The sequence below is a fragment of the Heterodontus francisci genome, chromosome 31 (genome assembly GCF_036365525.1).
Source record: "Heterodontus francisci isolate sHetFra1 chromosome 31, sHetFra1.hap1, whole genome shotgun sequence".
Lineage (NCBI taxonomy): Eukaryota > Metazoa > Chordata > Chondrichthyes > Heterodontiformes > Heterodontidae > Heterodontus > Heterodontus francisci.
The window spans coordinates 44,229,570-44,248,231 of record NC_090401.1 but is presented as its reverse complement, the minus strand read 5'-3'; the positions used below and the strand labels follow the sequence as shown (position 1 = coordinate 44,248,231).

Sequence of the window (18,662 nt, the reverse complement as noted above, 5' to 3'; positions counted from 1 at the left end):
GTCTCTGACAGTTGGGGGACTGTGAGGGGGTCAGGGCTCCAGGTCTCTGACAGTTGGGGGACTGTGAGGGGGTCAGGGCTCCAGGTCTATGACAGTTGGGGGACTGTGAGGGGGTCAGGGCCCTAGTCTCTGACAGTCAGGAGACTGTGAGGGGGTCAGGGCTCCAGATCTATGACAGTTGGGAGACTGTGAGGGGGTCAGGGCTCCAGGTCTCTGACAGTCAGGGGACTGTGAGGGGGTCAGGGCTCCAGGTCTCTGACAGTTGGGGGATTGTGAGGGGGTCAGGGCTCCAGGTCTCTGACAGTTGGGGGACTGTGAGGGGTCAGGGTCCTAGTCTCTGACAGTCAGGAGTCTGTGAGGGGGTCAGGGCTCCAGGTCTATGACAGTTGGGAGACTGTGAGGGGGTCAGGGCTCCAGGTCTCTGACAGTCAGGGGTCTGTGAGGGGGTCAGGGCCCTAGTCTCTGACAGTCAGGAGACTGTGAGGGGGTCAGGGCTCCAGGTCTCTGACAGTTGGGGGATTGTGAGGGGGTCAGGGCTCCAGGTCTCTGACAGTTGGGGGACTGTGAGAAGGTCAGGGCTCCAGGTCTCTGACAGTTGGGGGATTGTGAGGGGGTCAGGGCTCCAGGTCTCTGACAGTTGGGGGACTGTGAGAAGGTCAGGGCTCCAGGTCTCTGACAGTTGGGGGATTGTGAGGGGGTCAGGGCTCCATGTCTCTGACAGTCAGGAGACTGTGAGGGGTTCAGGGCTCCAGGTCTATGACAGTCAGGAGACTGTGAGGGGGTCAGGGCTCCATGCCTCTGACAGTCAGGAGACTGTGAGGGGTTCAGGGCTCCAGGTCTATGACACTCAGGAGACTGTGAGGGGGTCAGGGCTCCAGGTCTCTGACAATTGGGGGATTGTATGGGGGTCAGGGCTATGCTGAGCCCCAGGCCCATGACATGCCTCTGGTCTTGGCAGCTTCATGGAAAATGCTGCAACTGCAGCGAGAGATCCAGCAACATCTGGCAGAAATGCCGAGGCAATGCCCACCCAGGCATGGACAATGGAGGAGTCTATTCAGGCCGTGAGCACGACATTGTCTCTGACTGGTGCATGAGTGGCATCCTCTGTTGAGAGATTAGTGGCTTCAATGGGAGCTACATCCAGCAGAGCACTCAGAGTCTGCAGGACATTTGTGCAGACCTGCAAACCCTCCTCTTGACCATGGGCGCAAGGCATTCTCCATTCCCGTCCACTTTGTTCCCTTAAAATTTAGTCCAAGGTTTCAGTTTTCATTGATACAAAGTATTACAAAATATTTACAGCATAGAAACAGACCTTTTGGCCCAACAGGTCTATGGCAGTGTCTATGCTCCACAGTAACCTCTTCCCACTCTCTCTCCCACCCGATCAACATATCCTTCGATTCTTTTCTTCCTAAATCACAAGAGTAGCTACACTTCACAAAGGACTTCTTTGGCTGTTACGCACTTTGGACGTCCTGTGGTTGTGAAAAGCGCTATATAAATGCAAGTCTTTCTTTTTCCTTCTTGTATTTATCTAGCTTCCCCTGAAATATATTTATGCTATTTGACTCAACTGTTCCTTGTGGTCGTGTGTTCAACATTCTAATCACTCTCTGGGTAAGGAGGTTCTCCTGAATTCCCTACTGGATACCTGATAAAAATGCTGCAACCCAGTGTAATAAAAAGGACTTTAACTTCTTCAATCCCTCAAAACCGTGGTCTTGGTTGAATGTTTATTTTCAGGGCTGCCTTCCAGCTGCATGTTTTTATTTTGAATTGTCAGCATTTCCGGGGTTCTGTTATTATTCATTCTCAGGATGTTGGCATCACCGGCAAAGGAAGCATTTTTCACCCATCCCTAGTCACCCTAATACAACTGAGTGGCTTGGAGACTACATCAGATGGCAGTTGTCAACCTATATTGGTGTGGGACTCAAGTCACATCTAGGCCCACATCAGTCAGGATGGTAGGTTTCTTTCTCTAAAGGACATTAGTTAAACAGTTGGATTCTTACAACAATCCGACAGCTTCATTGTTCTGATGAAAGGTCATAACCTGAAACGTTAACTCTATCTCTTCACAGATGCTGCTTGACTTGTTGTGTGTTTCCAGAATTTTCTGTTTTCGTTTCAGCTTCATTGTCACCTTTACTGATTCCAGCTTTTTAATTTCCCTATTTTTTAAACTGATTTCACATCCCAAACTGCCACGTGGCATCTGAACTCACCTTCTCTGGATTATTCGCCTAGTAATGTAACCACTACCCTACCAGACCCAAGGTTATGCTGTGGAAGGAACAGGAAATAAGGAGTTCTATGGGTCTCTATTTTAACGGGAATACAGGTACAGTGTGTGCTCAGGATTTGAAGTGAGTGGCACACCCTGGAAGTCTGAGGGTTCATTTCAAACAATGCCTTGATGATCCACAAAACCCAGCCAGGTACAGCACTGCCTCCATCAGGCCCCACAAGGAAGGTTTCAACCTTCATTTCCATGACCTCCCTCTTCTTACCACCTACCTGACACCTGGAGAGCATTACTGTGCCTCCCCAACTGCTGCCTCCTACCATCGTATTCCCTATCCCACTTGCTTTCCTGGTAGCAGATCCGGCCAAGATCAGTCAGGAGTCTGAGCAAATTTATGCAAATAAGGATTGATCAATTTTACCCTGCCCCTCAGTTACATGTGGATAGGGCCACTCGCTTCAGGGTTCCAATCAGATACAAAATCCCACCTGCTCATTAAAATGGGGGCCTGGGAGGGCAGCCACTGGTTCAAGGCTGACTTGGACTTAAGATGCAACTTTGGCATTAACTACTTTTCTCATTATCTTTCCCAACCCTTTCACCATGATCCTTGGTTCCTCCTCTAAATTTCCCAGTTCTCAGATGACTATCTCCATGGTATTCCATCAATACAATGACTGGGCATCACACGTAACTGAGTGTGTCCATGTAAAACACTCATCCTGAATCGAAGTTAATGATTAATTGACTACACCTGTAATTTCAACATCTTCCTCATTATAAAATGCCCGAGACTTGAATAAAATCGAATTCAGTTCAAAGGTTGTTTGTACATTTTTTGTTCATTGCTGCAATAAATGTGATGGTTCATGGACTGAATACAAGAACATTAACAACCAGCTGTTCAAAAGAGTTTCAGATTATGTCTTAAATTATTCCAGTTTTAATGCTGCATGCCTTTCCTTGGAAATTAATTCCTCGTCATTCTTGGACATCAAGCAGAATTTTAACTGTCAAGTGGTGTGGTGGAGCAGGTTCGGGTGCGGCCAGTGTTTTAAAACCCTGAAAAGTGTCAATGGGTCGGGAACCCAACTTAATCCTGCCCACTTCAAGGTTTAACTGGGGCAGGAAACACCCATGAAGTTGTCAGGTGTGTAATTTAAATATTCAAATCGTCAATTAATTATGTATTTAACCCAGGATTTTGCTTTACATAGGATTACATAGGAAATACAACACAGAAACAAGCCATTCGGCCTAACCAATCCATGTTGGCATTTATGCTCCACTTGAGCTTCCTCCCATTTTTCCTCATCTAAATCTATCAGTGTAACTCTCTATTCCCTTATCCCTCATACGCTTGTCTAGCTTCCTGTTAAATGCATCTATACAATTCACTTCAACCACTCATTATGGTAGCAAAATCCACATTCTCACCATTCTTTGGGTAAAGAAGTTTCTTCTGAATTCCCTGTTGAATTTCTTGGTGATTTTCTTATATTGATGGCCTCCAGTTATGCTCTTCCCCACAAGTGGGAACATTTTCTCTGTAACACTCGATGACTGAGGCCCTTAAGTGGCCAATTAAGGGTCTCTTCCCCCTGCCACTAGGATTTTACCAGCAGTGGGGGAGACCTCTGCCACAGGGGGAAGTCACCTTGTAACAATTTATGGACCTCAGAAGACCCCCACAGGGAACCAATTCCCCCCCACCTTCGGCCCCCCTCCCCCTGGACTGCAAGACCACCCCCTAGCCCCCACCTCACCAGGGCCTTCCGGACTGGCCTAGGCGAGCCTGCCTCACCTACCTCTTGTCTAGGGTTCCAGCGATGGGCCTGGGGCTGAGGCCTCTGCAGTACCGGAAATGGCAACCACTCTCGGTGTGGCTGCCAATACTGTTGAGCTGCCGGCCCTCTATTTGGCCGGCTACTCATGGAGGCGGGATCCCATCTCTTGAAACTCTGATTTAAAAAGACTGGAGGATCGCTCTGCGGTGCATGAAAAGGCAGAGGCTGGGCTCACCCTGCCTTTATGGCCCGCACTGCGAGCCCCACCTCCAGCTCAAAATCCAGCCCTAAGTGTGGCCAACTAAGGCTTGATACAGGTTGAGCATAACTTCCCTACTTTTCAATTCTACCCCTCTAGAAATAAAGCCTAGTGCTTGGTTGCTTTGTTTGCTTTTTATAAATGGCCTTACTCACCTGTGTCACAACTTTTAGTGATTGGTATATTTGTACTCTGAGATCTCTTTGTTTCATTACCCCACCTAGACTCGCACCTTCCAAGTAATAAGTGACCTCCCTACTCTTTTATCAAAATGTACAACCTCACATTCATCTGTGTTGAACTTCATTTGACAATTATTTGCCCATTCTGAAAGTTTATTAATATCCTCCCCTAGTTTGTTGCAGTCCTCCTCAGTATTGACTGTCCCTGCCAATTTGTTGCCATTTGCAAATTTAGAAATTGTGTTTTTGATTTCAAAGTCCAAATCATTAATGTAAATAGTGAACAGCAACACTGATCCTGTGAAACACCTCTTCCCACCTTCTGCCACTCTGAATAACTACCCATTATTCCCATTCTCTGCTTTCTGTCTTGAAGCTAGTCCGTGCAGTTCCTATATCTTTCCATGTTGGTATGTAGAGCCCACAGAGCCATGTGCATGCAGTCGATGGCTCCCTGGAACATTGGGAATTCTGCTATCCTTGCAAATTCTTATGCCGACTCATTCTGCTTCTCTCTGCTTAGAGAGTACATGATGAAATAGCCTCTCTTTGTACATCGAGCCTCCTTCAGCACCCGGATGCAGTGATGGATGGCGTACTGGAAGATGTTTGCTATATCACCCGCTCCCCCCTGAAATGATCTGAAGTTTAATGCCAATGTGACATTTATAGCCACTGGCAGCGCCAACCTCGCCTGGAGGCTGCAGGTCATTGTAACGGAAATCACACATGCTGCATGGAAATATTAATTTTGTCATATGGAACTTTGTCTGAGACTTTTACTGGACATCATTACAAATAACTTTTTAAAAACAGAACAGAGCAGCTAAAGATGGCCAAGCACGAATTTGCACATGAAAAGCCAAAGCCCGACTGCACAGAGGTGCTTACCCAATCTAGCCAGAACAATTGGGGTGCTCGCTGATTAAATTACCGAGAATGGTTTTGTCAGTGTTGATCATCAAAAGCCATCAACACCCATTGACTTTGAAAGAGCCAACACCAACCGCACCCCCACCCCCCACTCACACACTTACCAAGTATGTCTGAACAGCCTTGAATTTCAACAATCATTCCAGAAGGTGCTGTTTCAAACAGAGGTGGTCACATGACAACACTGCATGTGTAACTCTGAGCGTTTGTGAATTGTGCCTCAGAAAGTAACTGAACTCCAGGAAGGAACATCTCCTCTCTTTCTCTCTCTCTCTCTCTCTCCAGCAAATCCCAGAGAAGCCTCAGTGGCAGCTACTAAGCCTCAAGACTACAGACCCTTACAGTCAACAACCAGGAGACACGTATAAAGCCCCTCTCCTGCCTTCCGGAACCAGAGAAGCAACCCCGAATTTTGCCAATGGCCCAGTGAGGACTTCAAGACTTTAACTTCAACTAAAGACACTGAGACTCAGTATTTGAATTCCATTTATTATAGACTTTACTTCAACCTCCCAACTCTGTTTTTCCCCTCCATAATCTATTTGTGTGTGTGTGCGCCTCTCGTGTGAATGTGAGTGTGGAGGCATCGTGTATTTCAGTAATTTTAACTGGTTTAGAGTGATAAGGTTAATAAACTTACATCTTTCTTATTTAAATGCAAGAAAACCTGTCTGATTGGTTCACTTGCAATTATATTCAAGGAACAGGAGCAAAGGCTCACTGAGGTGGTAAGCTAAATCACTGTTTTAAAAGAATAAACCCTGTTGCAGTCAAACCAGAGAAGGGGCGAAAGGGGAGCCTGAGACCCCTTCATCACCTAGTTGTAACATCATCTTGAAGATGGTGGGACATTTCTGTGACCGCCTCCTTGTTGAATCTGAGTTACCTTGCAGTGATGTCCATGTCCCATGAATGAATAAAAAGAAAGATGGAGGTATGAGAAATGCTGTCTGAAAACTTGTGGTGGATAGTGCATTACATAGAGAACCCTTCTCCCCTTCCTCTTTATGGAGCTTCCCCTTTCTGCAGCTTCTGCTCCATTTGTTGATCGTGTTGCAAACGCAGAGGCACTGAAACTACAGTCCCAATAGCTTGTGCAGACCTGGGGCTGGATTTTGTGGCACCAGCACGACTCCCAGTGCTGGGCCGAAAAGGGGGGAGGAGCCTCACCTCAGCTCTTCTGAGCCCCCACCACTCCTCCCCACCCCACACTGGCATGATCTTATGTTCTTCCGGCACTTAAGTGACTGGTGCTGGGATCCCCATCCCTTTAAAGACTCAGTATTGACTATCCTCCCCGTACTACAGAGGCCTTGGACCCAGGCCCAGTGCTAGAGACCCAGACCACAGGTAAGTGAGGTGATAAGCCCTCCGGCCCCTGCCTCCCGTTGCAATTCCATGGGCCCCCTGTCTCTGGCCCCATCTCAGGGGGACCCATAAAACTCAGCCCTTGGTGTGTACAGGTGAATAAATCCTCTGCCCTCGGTGAATAGATGCACCAACTCACCACAGCACCTCGAATAACATGCCACAGTACAAACTTTGCCACAACAGGTTTCCATCAAAAGCACCTTTACCAACCAGTGAATGAATTTCCTAAGCTGTGTGAAACTCGCCATGGTCATCAAGGCAGGATCTCATTGTTCAATGAAACCTACAGGCTTGAAACCCTTTAAACAATGAAACTGCATAGCTGCTGGACTGCCTATCTGAAAGCTTTGTGCTCCCAGCACTTGTTCAGAGACCCCGACTCCACTGCTTCACAGGTGATTTCCAAATTTTTAGGAGTCATCGCACCTCCCTTAGACTTTACTCATCTCGATTTGATCTCTCCTGCTGTCAGCCTTCACTGCAGCACAGGGGCAGCTAATGCAGCTCCATGTAGGATTTCTGATGAGTAACAACAGGAGCAACATGAGCAGCCTTCCCCTCAGCCACATGCCGCTCCACAGGGCAGAGGGGGATGGACACAGAGATCTAGCTCCAAGAAGACAACACATGGTCTACAGGAAGAGGATAAGCTGTTGTGGATGGGGGGAAATTATAGGGGTGGTTTCCCTTTTCACCTCTCAACTGACTGCGGTGTTTTTATTAGAATGGTGTTTTAGCCCTTGAGCATTTTAATGGCCAATAAACAGACAAATGACAGGTTTTCTCATAGGTTCAAAGAAAGATAAACGTTTATTAAACCAAACCCCGAAAATTTGCAACTTCACCTACACACACATGCACATACATGCACACGCACAAGGGAAGATAGAAATTTAAAAGATAGCATGCATTTAGGTTTAGTGCTTTTAAAAAGAGGTCATTGTGAAACTTCGTTTGTTTTCCTAGGAGGAAAATTTAAACGGTGCAGGCCTGTTCTTCCTTTTCTCCTGGTTCACTGGAGTCAAGCTTTGGAGAGTTTCAGTGGATGGATGCTTGGCTGCAGACTTCTTTGGTTAAATTACAGTCCATTTCCAAAGATCCTGTTTCAGTCTCTCAGATGGCGAGTTTTCAAAGGTCACCTTTTTGTCTCTGCCTCTAGGTAGTTTTTTTAAAGATGGTATTCAGCAGAGTCTTCTTGGTTGGAATCGATCTCTCTCAGCCTCCAGGCTGCTAGCTTTTTCTCTGCTCTCGTTTTCTGCATAGAAACGTCTCTTTTTTTAAAAAAACATATCAGGCTTGATTTCTGTCAGGTGACCAAAGTTGCTCTCCCCTGCTGTTTCATACAATGTCTCTGAATGTGTGGCCATTGTTAGACAATGGTGTTTGAATGTTGCTCATCTTGATAAAGTGGTGTCTGGTCACACCTATTATCCTAAGTTTGAGTCTGGAGACTCTAGGTCTGCAAAGGTTATTGTTAGTCCAACTGGTTGAAAAAGGTAGCCATTAACATTGAATGGGGCCATTAGCATTTCTCATGCTTTCTTCAAGGCTGGAGGCTAGTCCAGACATGATCATGGGTTCAGTCTCCAGCAGTCACTATGTATATTTGCAGTACAGGAGAGGTCACCTGACCTCTTACTCCATTTTGACTGGTAGCAAAAGTGTGTCCATTTTTGGGAGGTTAATTCATCAGTTCATTTTTATAGTTCATAATTGCTCCTTATGTGAGCATGACACAAGGCTCAAGCTTACACGGCAGGCCGTTACTGATATCTGCAGCCTCCGAGAGCAAGACCTCTTTCACTGTGGGCCTGGTGGGCATTCATTGCCATTGGCCCGCAAGTTGGCTATCACTGGAGGGCCACCTTCAGTTCTCTGCCTCTCTGTGGAATTGTGTGCTCTCTTCTCCTGTGAGGAGAGAAAGCAGAGAGTTATGAGTGCGAAAAATAAGTTGTGCAGAGAGGATGCAATGACAATGTTGGTGAAAGGAGACTGTGAGGGATCGTCAATATGATGAGGGTGAGTGTTGGCTATTCAGATGGGAATGCAAGGAGGCGCCTTGAGAGAGAGGAATGGTTGAAGCTGCAAGTTGTGTTGGTCTGAGGAGTGCTGTACAGGAGAATGCTGAGGAAGTCAGAGTGTGGGGGTTGGCACCTGAAAGTGAGATGCCACTCACTTTCCCACCCTCATGAGGTTCTTGAACCTCATTGGGGCACTGTATCCAGGCTCGAGGGACCAGACTCTCTGCTCACATCCTCGGCCACATCCATCCACACCTGCTTGGTTTGAGAGCTGGCTTCTTCCTTCTATTCGCAGGAAACAGCACTTCAGATCACCAAGCATGACCTCCAGGGAAGAGTCAGAGACCTGGTTGGGGAGGGGGGCAGCCTTTTAAGTCTCCTTTCCATTCCTATGATTGCTGAAGCCTCAGGAAGCAATATAGAATTCAGCCACTCTGATCCCCTGTCAGGGTGCCTTTAACTGGAAATCCTTCCTTTGAATGTGTGAGTGGGTGCAGTTGCAACAATTTCAGGATAAGGCATATTGCTCAATAAATAATTAATCTTCTGTTTGAAACCAACAAAAAAACCTGTCGCAGTCTGTTTATTTGACAAATAAAACACAAAGGGGTTAAATCCTGATATCAAAAATCATTTGCTGCGGTCAGGCCGGAGTTGAACAGTGGGGACCACCCACACCCCTCACCACGTCCCCGTAACAGCTGCGAAACCTGGAAACATAGAAAATAGGAGCAGGAGTAGGCCATTTGGCTCTTCGAATCTGCTCCGCTATTCATTATGATCATGGCTGATCATCCAACTCAGTAACCTGTTCCCGCTTTCGCCCTATATCCTTTGATCCCTTTAAACCCAAGAGCTATATCTAACTCCTTCTTGAAAACATACAATGTTTTGGCCTCAACTGCTTTCTGTGGTAGCGAATTCCACAAGTTCACCACTCTCTGGGTGAAGAAATTTCTCCTCATCTAAGTCCTGAAAAGTTTACCCCGTATCCTTAGACTATGACCCCTGGTTCTGGACTCCCCCACCATCAGGAACATCCTTCCTGCATATCCTGTCAAGTCCTGTCTGAATTTTATAGGTTTCTATGAGATCCCCCCTCACTCTTCTGAACTCCAGCAAATATAATCCTAACCGACTCAATCTCTCCTCATACGTCAGTCCCGCCATCCCAGGAATCAGTCTGGTAAACCTTCGCTGCACTCCCTCTATAGCAAGAACCTCCTTCCTCAGATAAGGAGACCAAAACTGCACACAATATTCCAGGTGTGGCCTCACCAAGGTCCTGTATAATTGCAAGACATCCCTGTTCCTGTACTCGAATCCTCTCGCTATGAAGGCCAACATACCATTTGCCTTTTTTACCGCCTGTTGCCCCTGCATGCTTACCTTCAGTGACTGGTGTACGATAAAACACCCAGGTCTCATTGCATATTCCCCTCTCTCATTTTATAGCCGTTCAGATAATAATCTGCCTTCCTGTTTTTGCTACCAAAGTGGATAACCTCACATTTATCCACACTATACTGCATCTGCCATGCATTTGCCCACTCACTCAACTTGTCCAAGTCACCCTGAAGTCTCTCTGCATCCTCTTCACAACTCACCCTCCCACCCAGTTTTATGTCATCTGCAAATTTGGAGATATTACATTTAGTTCCCTCATCTAAATCATTAATATATATTGTGAATAGCTGTGGTCCTAGCACCGATCCCTGCAGTACACCACTAGTCACTACCATTCGGAAAAGACCCATTTATCCCTACTCTTTGTTTCCTGTCCGCCAACCAATTTTCTGTCCATCGCAATACACTACCCTCAATCCCATACGTTTTAATTGTACATGCCAATCTCTTATGTGGGACTTTGTTGAAAGCCTTCTGAAAGTCCAAATAAACCACATCCACTGGCTCCCCCTCATCAACTCTGCTAGTTACATCCTCAAAGAATTCTAGTAGATTTGTCAAGTATGATTTCCCTTTCGTAAATCCATGCTGACTGTCCAATTCTACCACTGTTCTCCAAGTGCTCTGCTATAAAATCTTTGATGATGGACTCTAGAATTTTCCCCAATACTGACATCAGGCTGACTGGTCTATCATTCCCTGCTTTCTCTCTACCTCCCTTTTTAAATAGTGGGGTTACATTAGCTACCCTCCAATCTGTAGGAACTGTTCCAGAGTCTATAGAATCTTGGAAGATGACCATCAATGCATCCACTATTTCTCGGGCCACTTCCTTAAGTACTCTGGGATGCATACCATCAGGCCCTGGGGATTTATTGGCCTTCAATCCCATCAATTTCCCCAATACCATTTCTCTACTAATACTGATTTCTTTCAGTTCTTCTCTCTTACTAAACCCTGTGTTCCCCAACATTTCTGGTATGATATTTGCGTCCTCCTTTGTGAAGACTGAACCAAAGTATGCATTTAGTTAGTCAGCCAGTTATTTGTTCCCCATAATAAATTCCCTTGTTTCTGACTGTAAGGGACCTACATTTGTCTTCACTAATCTTATTCTCTTCACATACCTATGGAAACTTTTACAGTCAGTTTTTATGTTCCCCGCAAGCTTGCTCTCATATTCTATTTTCCCCTTCTTAATCAATCCCTTGGTCCTCCTTTGCTGAATTCTAAACTGCTCCCAATCCTCAGGTCTGTTGTTTTTTCTGGCAAATTTATATGCCTCTTCCTTGGATCTAATGCTATCTCTAATTTCCCTTGTAAGCCATGATTTGGCTACCTTTCCCATTTTACTTTTGTACCAGACAGGAATAAACAATTGTTGTAGTTCATCCATGCACTCTTTGAATGTTTGCCATTGCCTTTCCACCGTCGTCCCTTTAAGTAACGTTTCCCAATCCATCATAGCCTCATACCTTCGTAGTTTCCTTTACTAAGATTCAGGACCCTCGTCTCAGAATCAACTATGTCATTCTCCATCTTGATGAAGAATTCTATCATATTATGTTCGCTCATCCCCAAGGGGTCTCGCACAACTAGATTGTCAATTATTCCTCTCTCATTACACAATACCCAGTCTAGGATGGCCTGTTCTCTGGTTGATTCCTCAACGTATTGGTCCAGAAAACCATCCCGTATACACTCCAAGAATTCCTCCTCTACGGTATTGTGACAAATTTGATTTGCCCAATCTATAAGCAGATTAAAATCACCCATAATTACAGATGTTCCTTTATCACATGCATCTCTAATTTCCTGTTTAATGCCATTCCCAATATCACCACTACACTTTGGGGGTCTATATACAACCCCCACTAACATTTTTTGCCCCTTACTGTTTCTCAGCTCTACCCATACAGATTCCACGTTATCAGAGCTAATATCCTTCCTCACTATTGCATTAATTCCCTCTTTAACCAGCAACGCAACTCCACAGCCTTTTGCTTTTTGTCTGTCCTTCCTAAATACTGAATATCCCTGGATGTTCATTTCCCGTCCCTGGTCACCTTGCAGCCATGTCTCCATAATCCCGACTATATCATACCGGTTTCCATCTTTTTGGGCGATTAATTCATCCACTTTATTGCAAATGCTCTGCGCATTAAGGCACAAAGCCTTAATGCTTGTCTTTTTAACATTACTTGGCCCTTGCCCACTAGTTTTCACTGTGGCCCTGTTTGATTCTGGCTCTTGATTTCTCTGCCTATCACTTTTCTTATTCCCTTTACTGTCTTTTGTTCTTGTCTTTGATCCCCCCTCCTCTGACTCCTTGCAAAGGTTCCCATCCCCCTGCCATTTTAGTTTAAACCTTCCCCAACCACTCTAGCAAATACTCCCCCTAGGACATCCGTTCCAGTCCTGCCCAGGTGTAACCCATCCAGGTTGTACCAGTCCCACCTCCCCCAGAGCCGGTCCCAATGTCCCAGGAATCTAAAACCCTCCCCCTCACACCATCTCTTCAGCCAAGTATTCATCCGATATATCCTGCTATTTCTACTCTGACTAGCACGTGGCACTGGGAGCAATCCTGAGATCATTACCTTTGAGGTCCTACTTTTCAACTTACTTCCTAACTCCCTATCTTCTGCTTTTAGGACCGCATCCTTTTTTTTAACCTCTACGATGTTTGTACCAATGTGAACCATGACCATTGGCTGTTCACCCTCCCCCTTCAGGATGTCCTGTAACCACTCTAAGACATCCTTAACCCTAGCACCAGGGAGGCAACATACCATCCTGGAGTCTCTTTTGCGGCCACAGAAATGCCTATCTATTCCCCTTACAATTGAATCCCCTATAACTATTGCATTCCCACACTTTTTACTCCTCCCCTGTGCAGCAGAGCCAATCATGGTGCAACGAATTGGGCTGTTGCTGCTTTTCCCTGAGAGGCCATTCCCCCCAACAGTATCCAAAGCAGTATATCTGTTTTGCAGGGGAATAGCCACAGGAGATTCCTGCACTGCCTGCCTAGTCCTCTTGCTCTGCCTGGTGGTCACCCACTTCCCTCCTGCCTGTGGGGTCTGAGCCTGCGGTGTGACCACCTCTCTATATGTGCTATCCACGATACTCTCCAGCTTGTGGATGCTCTACAGTGTCCCCAGCTGCCACTTCAGCTCCAAAACCCAGGCTTCCAGGAGCTGCAGTTGGAGACACTTCCTGCACACATGCTGGTCCTGGGCACTGGAATTGTTCCCGGCTTCCCACATAGAGCACGAGGAGCACACCATGGCTGGAAGTGGAATGTTAATGCCACGGCTGCATTAAAGAACCACAGCAAAGCCCACTACCGAATCAAGCGGGTTCCCAACTTTTGCCAACCACCCCATTGCGAGCAGGTTTTCTTTCGGTATATTTTCACTCATCATTGCGATACTTGCTTTTCACCATCGGAGGGAAAAGCCTTTTAACTAGATCTGCTAGTCAGGTAAGTACTGCCCTGTGATTTAAGGCAGCATTGAGATTAGCTGCGTGTACAGACAGCAACCAATGATCTATTGTTAATCTGATTTGAGTGATCTGCAAATGTGTCGAACAAAATTGGACACAGCACTTCCTGGAGAAAACAGCGGGTGAATGCAGTGAACTACAGCGATTTGTGTGAAGTGTGTAAAACACATTCCAAGAGCAAGCAATGCAAATAAAAGTGTGACACAGAGGAACAACAGGATGATTTATTCCGCATGTAATACAATAAATATTACAACATCATCATCATCAGTATGTAAATGATTGATTGATTCATGATCCAAATTTATGGGTTGAAGAATCCAGAGATGATGGAATCGAGATAAAATCAGAGTAACTCAGGTACATATCAACACATTATAACAACTGAATGAATGCTCATTTTGCAATGATATAGCCACTTAATAATCCCTCTCACATCTGGGTCCTTTTGAAATAAATGTCTTCAGTAAAACAGTAGAGAAGGAATTTCAAACATATGTTGAACCAGTAACCCAGTGCCTGACATAAGACATCTGGTGCCACTTAACATAGGAAGGTATATCACTGACAATGAATTGGTTAATGCAATCAGTAACTTCCCCTGTTCACTGTTGCAAAGTCATTGATTCATTTATTTGTCATGTTAGGCCCCCACCTGCCAAGATTGAGGCACATTAATTTTGTCATGAACATTGATTTTAAACTGTTACTGGAGTGAAGAAAGGACTTGTTAAACAGATCAGCCGTGGCTGGAAAGATATTTGCATATTAACAGATAGTGTTTGGAAGGACAAAGCAGCCATTCCCTGACACATTCAACCCACAATGGACTTTTGACCACCAGACGCTGAAGGTGGGGGAGCTCGCATTCCAGGTTGACTGTGAAGATGGCTGAATACACAAACGGATATGGTCAAACCAGTTAGTCACATGACTAACCTGCTGGGCAACCTGAGTTTTTTGAATTTGTACAAACAGTTTGGGCAGAAAGTCTGTTTGCTCCTGGACTGAGAAGGTCCCTCTCCTATCTGCTCCCATCTCTTTCTTACAAACCTCTGAATCCACTGAAGACATATGAACCCCAAGAGAGAAAAGTCTCCTACAGCAAACAAGGTTTAAGAAGAATACTAGGCCCCAATGAAAAGCAAGACCTACCTACAATCAAGAACTCTACAGTGAGCTTGAAGAACCGTAACAAAAACTTTTCAGATATTGCCTCAAACCTTTCCACTTTATTCTTCTGCTCTTTTCTGTCTCTATTTGCATGTGTGCATCACATATGCATGCTAGCATGGGCGCAACGTGTATCCGTAGGCATAAACGAGAGTTTAAGTTTCATAAATTTCAACTTTTCTTCTTTAAACCTAAGAAAGCCTGTATGTGCTGGTTTCTTTGCCTTATAATTGGAAAGCGGTGATCAAGGATTCACCAAGAGGGAGCTAAAAATAAAACCCTGTTACAGTAAGACCAGGGTGAAGGCTGAAAGGGAACCCTAAACCTCTTTCTCACCTGGTCGTAACATATTCTAAACTGAACTCTAATATTGTTAAAATAGTGAGTAAGCCAATAACTATTGAATGACTGCACAAAAACAAGAGCATACATTATTATATCAGTGGAAAGGGATGTCATCTATAAAACGATAATTTAAAAGCCAAAACCCACCTGAATGTTACGAACTAACCTTCTTAGAAATAACTATTTATTTCGCTCAGAAAAATCTCATCAAATAATGTTAAAATGTGCTCAATGATCCAGCTTTATCATAGGAAGATTTGTTACGCGCATAGTACAAATCAGCATCACAATAAACTTATCCCAGTAGATTTTATTAGCAGCAAAATTTACCAGGCTGATTAAAGAAAGCACTCGAGACCCCCCATCATTCTGCTGAAATCTGTTGTATTTACAGGCCTCTGTTTGACCCGCAAACAAACCTGTTTGTTCATGTGAAGGTCTACAGGAGTTGAATACGACAGAAAACCATCATGGATCCCAGAATCAAACTCATGGTCGAAGTGAACACCGAACTGGAATTTGTGGGTGTTACCGATTTTGCTGTTGGTGTTCCTGTTGCTGCGGATGGTTTAGGCTTTCCTGTTGCTGCGGATGGTTTAGGGTTTTCTGTTGCTGCGGATGGTTTAGGCTTTCCTGTAGCTGCGGATGGTTTAGGGTTTTCTGTTGCTGCGGATGGTTTAGGCTTTCCTGTTGCTGCGGATGGTTTAGGGTTTTCTGTTGCTGCGGATGGTTTAGGCTTTCCTGTTGCTGCGGATGGTTTAGGGTTTTCTGTTGCTGCAGACGTTCCCGGCTTTCCTGTTGCTGCGGATGGATTAGGTTTTTCTGCTGCTGCCGATACTGGTGAGATATTCTGCAATGTAAGAATGGAAAAGGCAAATTATAGTGAAATTGAACATTCACAACTGCATTGGAATTGGCATTTCTTAACAGGCTTGTATTGGGATTGAAGTCACCTTGTGCAATTATTAGCCCAAAAAAACTTGTTAGCACCCATTGGCCAGTGATAGTGACAAAGTGTAATTTTAATCTTACCGGACACAGGCGGGATCTCACATATGGTACTCGTGTAGAAACTCCTTTATCTTAAACGAGTTAATGCAGTGGGCAGAGGAGTGTTTGTACCCGAGTATCCTACAGTGTGATTCCAGACATTATATCTCTGAAAATGCTTTAGAAACATGGACATTTACGACACACATCCAGTACCGCAGAGTGTTAAAACCTGCTGGGGTAGACTTTTAATTTACTGCCCGAGTATAAAATTGGTGTTTACAGACATTACAAAAAAATCGGGTGGTTTGTTTCACGGACAGCTGATCCAGAATATCAGAAATCGAGCCCTCTGTGTTTCCCGGTCTTACAGTCATTCATGCAGCATAAATGGTATTCAATGGGTGGAATACTTTACCCATAGCATTGAGCATTAATATTAAACCCCCACGCAGCTCTGTAAAGAGGACGTCGGAGGGCCGAGGTACTTAATTCAGACCAGAAGGTCTCAAGTTTAATCCCCCGTCTGTACCAACACAATTGCTCCAAGATGGGGCAATCCTTCGCCTTCAGTGTTGCTGTACTAAAGGAGGGAAAAAGTAGCTTGGTGTGATTCCCTCCAATGTCAAATAGTGGCAACACTCAGCATCCAGACTCGAGCACAAAGAATGGCAACATGACCGAGATACCAGTAGCCGAAGAACTGAGAGCCCCACTGAGATTAGTTCGGCATCAGTTGGAGTATTACGTCCAGTTTTGGGCTTCGCCCTTTAGGAAAGATTTGAGGGCATTGGAGAGAGTACAGAAAAGATTCACGGGAATGGTTCCAGGGATGAGGAACTTCAGGTATGAAGACAGATTGGAGAAGCTGGGACTTTTTCCTTGGAGATGAGAAGGCTGAGAGGTGATTTGATCGAGATATTCAAAATCATGAGGGATCTGGATAGAGTAGATAGGGAAACATTGTTTCCACTCATGAAAGGATTGAGAACGAGAGGACAGAGATTTAAAGTGATTGGCAAAAGAAGCAAAAGCGACATGAGGAAAAACTTCTTCAAGAAGCGAGTGGTTAAGGTCTGGAACACACTGTCTGAGAGTGTGGAGGAGGCAGGTTCAATCGAGGCATTCAAAAGGGAATTAGACTGTTAACTGAAATGGAAGAATGTGAAGGGTCACGGAGAGAAGGCAGGGGAATGGTATTAAATGAATTGCTCATTTGGAGAGCCAGTGCAAACACGATGGGCTGAATGGTGTCCTTCTACGCTGTAAAAATTCAGTGACTCTGTGAGATGCTGCACTTTGAGCAGAGAAGGGGAGATACACACGGAGAAAAATAGAGTAAAAAGAACTGAGAAAAGATTTGTGAAATTGGAGACTGTGTTTGATACATACCGCGTCTTTCAACACCAGAATGGCAATGAGGCAGAAGAGGCTGAGGGAAAGCTTCATGGTTAAGTTTATTTCGGTGCACGATGTTATTTGCTGCCTCTGGCTCCTGTGCTGCTCCACCGAGTGCACTTAATCAGTATATGGATCCTTTATAGGGTGGCTAAAGCTTCATAAGTTAATGATCAACCGTGCTGAATAGGTCGCTACGTAGATTTGTTATCTCATTCTGCATGTTGCATTTGATTACAGAGCTACCTTGCCAGACCATGGAATCCAATTCAACTCTTCAATACTGATACTGATCACTCAGAGATCAACCCTGCTGGTGTCATGAGGGGAGGCGGAACATGGCATTAGTGGCCACGATCCTGGTTGCAGCTGGATGTCATAGACTCATGGCGGGGGGGTGGGGCGGGGTTCTTTCTCTGTCCATCTGTTTTGTATTTTTCATACCTGCTTTCTAATTTCCTTGTGAGAAGTAATGATTGAAGGAATTTGAGCAGAGATTTTCCATGGCCATGGATACAGAGGCATTCAAAATCAGCAAAGGTTTTGATGGAAAAAATACAAAGAATCTGTTTCCACTACCGGGGGTTGGGGGGGGGGGGGGGGGTGGGGGGAGGCGGGGGTTGGTGATCAACTAAAAAAAACCGAGGCACCATGAGGAAAAGAAATTATGCAGTGAGTTGTTGCAATCTGGAATGCACTGCCTGAAAGGGTGGTGGAAGCAGATTCAATATTAACTTTCAAAAGGAAATTGGATAAATGCTTGAAAAGGAAAATTTGCAGTAAAGCCTGGCTCAGGTATAAAATTAAAACCTGACCCGGGCCCAACCCAACCACAGCCAACGCGAACCCGACCGGGGCCCGAGTCCTTTAATATTTTTCGTGCCCGACCCAACCCGACCTGACATGAATCTCCTTCATCTGTTCCGGCAGCAGGCGATTCCTGCAGATGGAGTTTTGGGGAATCATGGGTAAGCCTGATCCTGTGACTTCCCGGAAGCAGCAATGTCCAGCCCGACCCGACCCGAGCCTGAA

The 18,662-nt window shown here is 45.3% G+C and overlaps 2 protein-coding genes across 4 annotated transcripts in view; both read right to left on the bottom strand.

The window, feature by feature from the left end:
- LOC137346986 (phosphoserine aminotransferase-like) overlaps window positions 1-4,239 on the bottom strand; it is a 68,380-nt gene extending 64,141 nt beyond the window's left edge. For 2 of the 3 annotated variants that reach the window (XM_068010962.1, XM_068010963.1), the window contains exon 1: window positions 4,063-4,239. In XM_068010962.1, coding sequence (XP_067867063.1) covers window positions 4,063-4,188 — 126 coding nt within the window. In that variant the 5' untranslated portion in view covers window positions 4,189-4,239. The remainder of the gene's footprint in view (window positions 1-4,062) is intronic. The other variant, XM_068010964.1, reaches the window with a different exon arrangement.
- Window positions 4,240-13,934: 9,695 nt separating this feature from the next.
- On the bottom strand, window positions 13,935-17,892 carry LOC137347217 (uncharacterized). Its single transcript, XM_068011455.1, has 2 exons — window positions 17,625-17,892; window positions 13,935-16,092 (listed from the first exon to the last, which is right to left on the bottom strand). The coding sequence occupies exons 1-2, from the start codon at window positions 17,679-17,681 to the stop codon at window positions 15,682-15,684; spliced, it is 468 nt and encodes a 155-aa protein (XP_067867556.1). The 5' UTR covers window positions 17,682-17,892; the 3' UTR covers window positions 13,935-15,681.
- Between the last annotated feature and the right edge of the window lie 770 nt (window positions 17,893-18,662).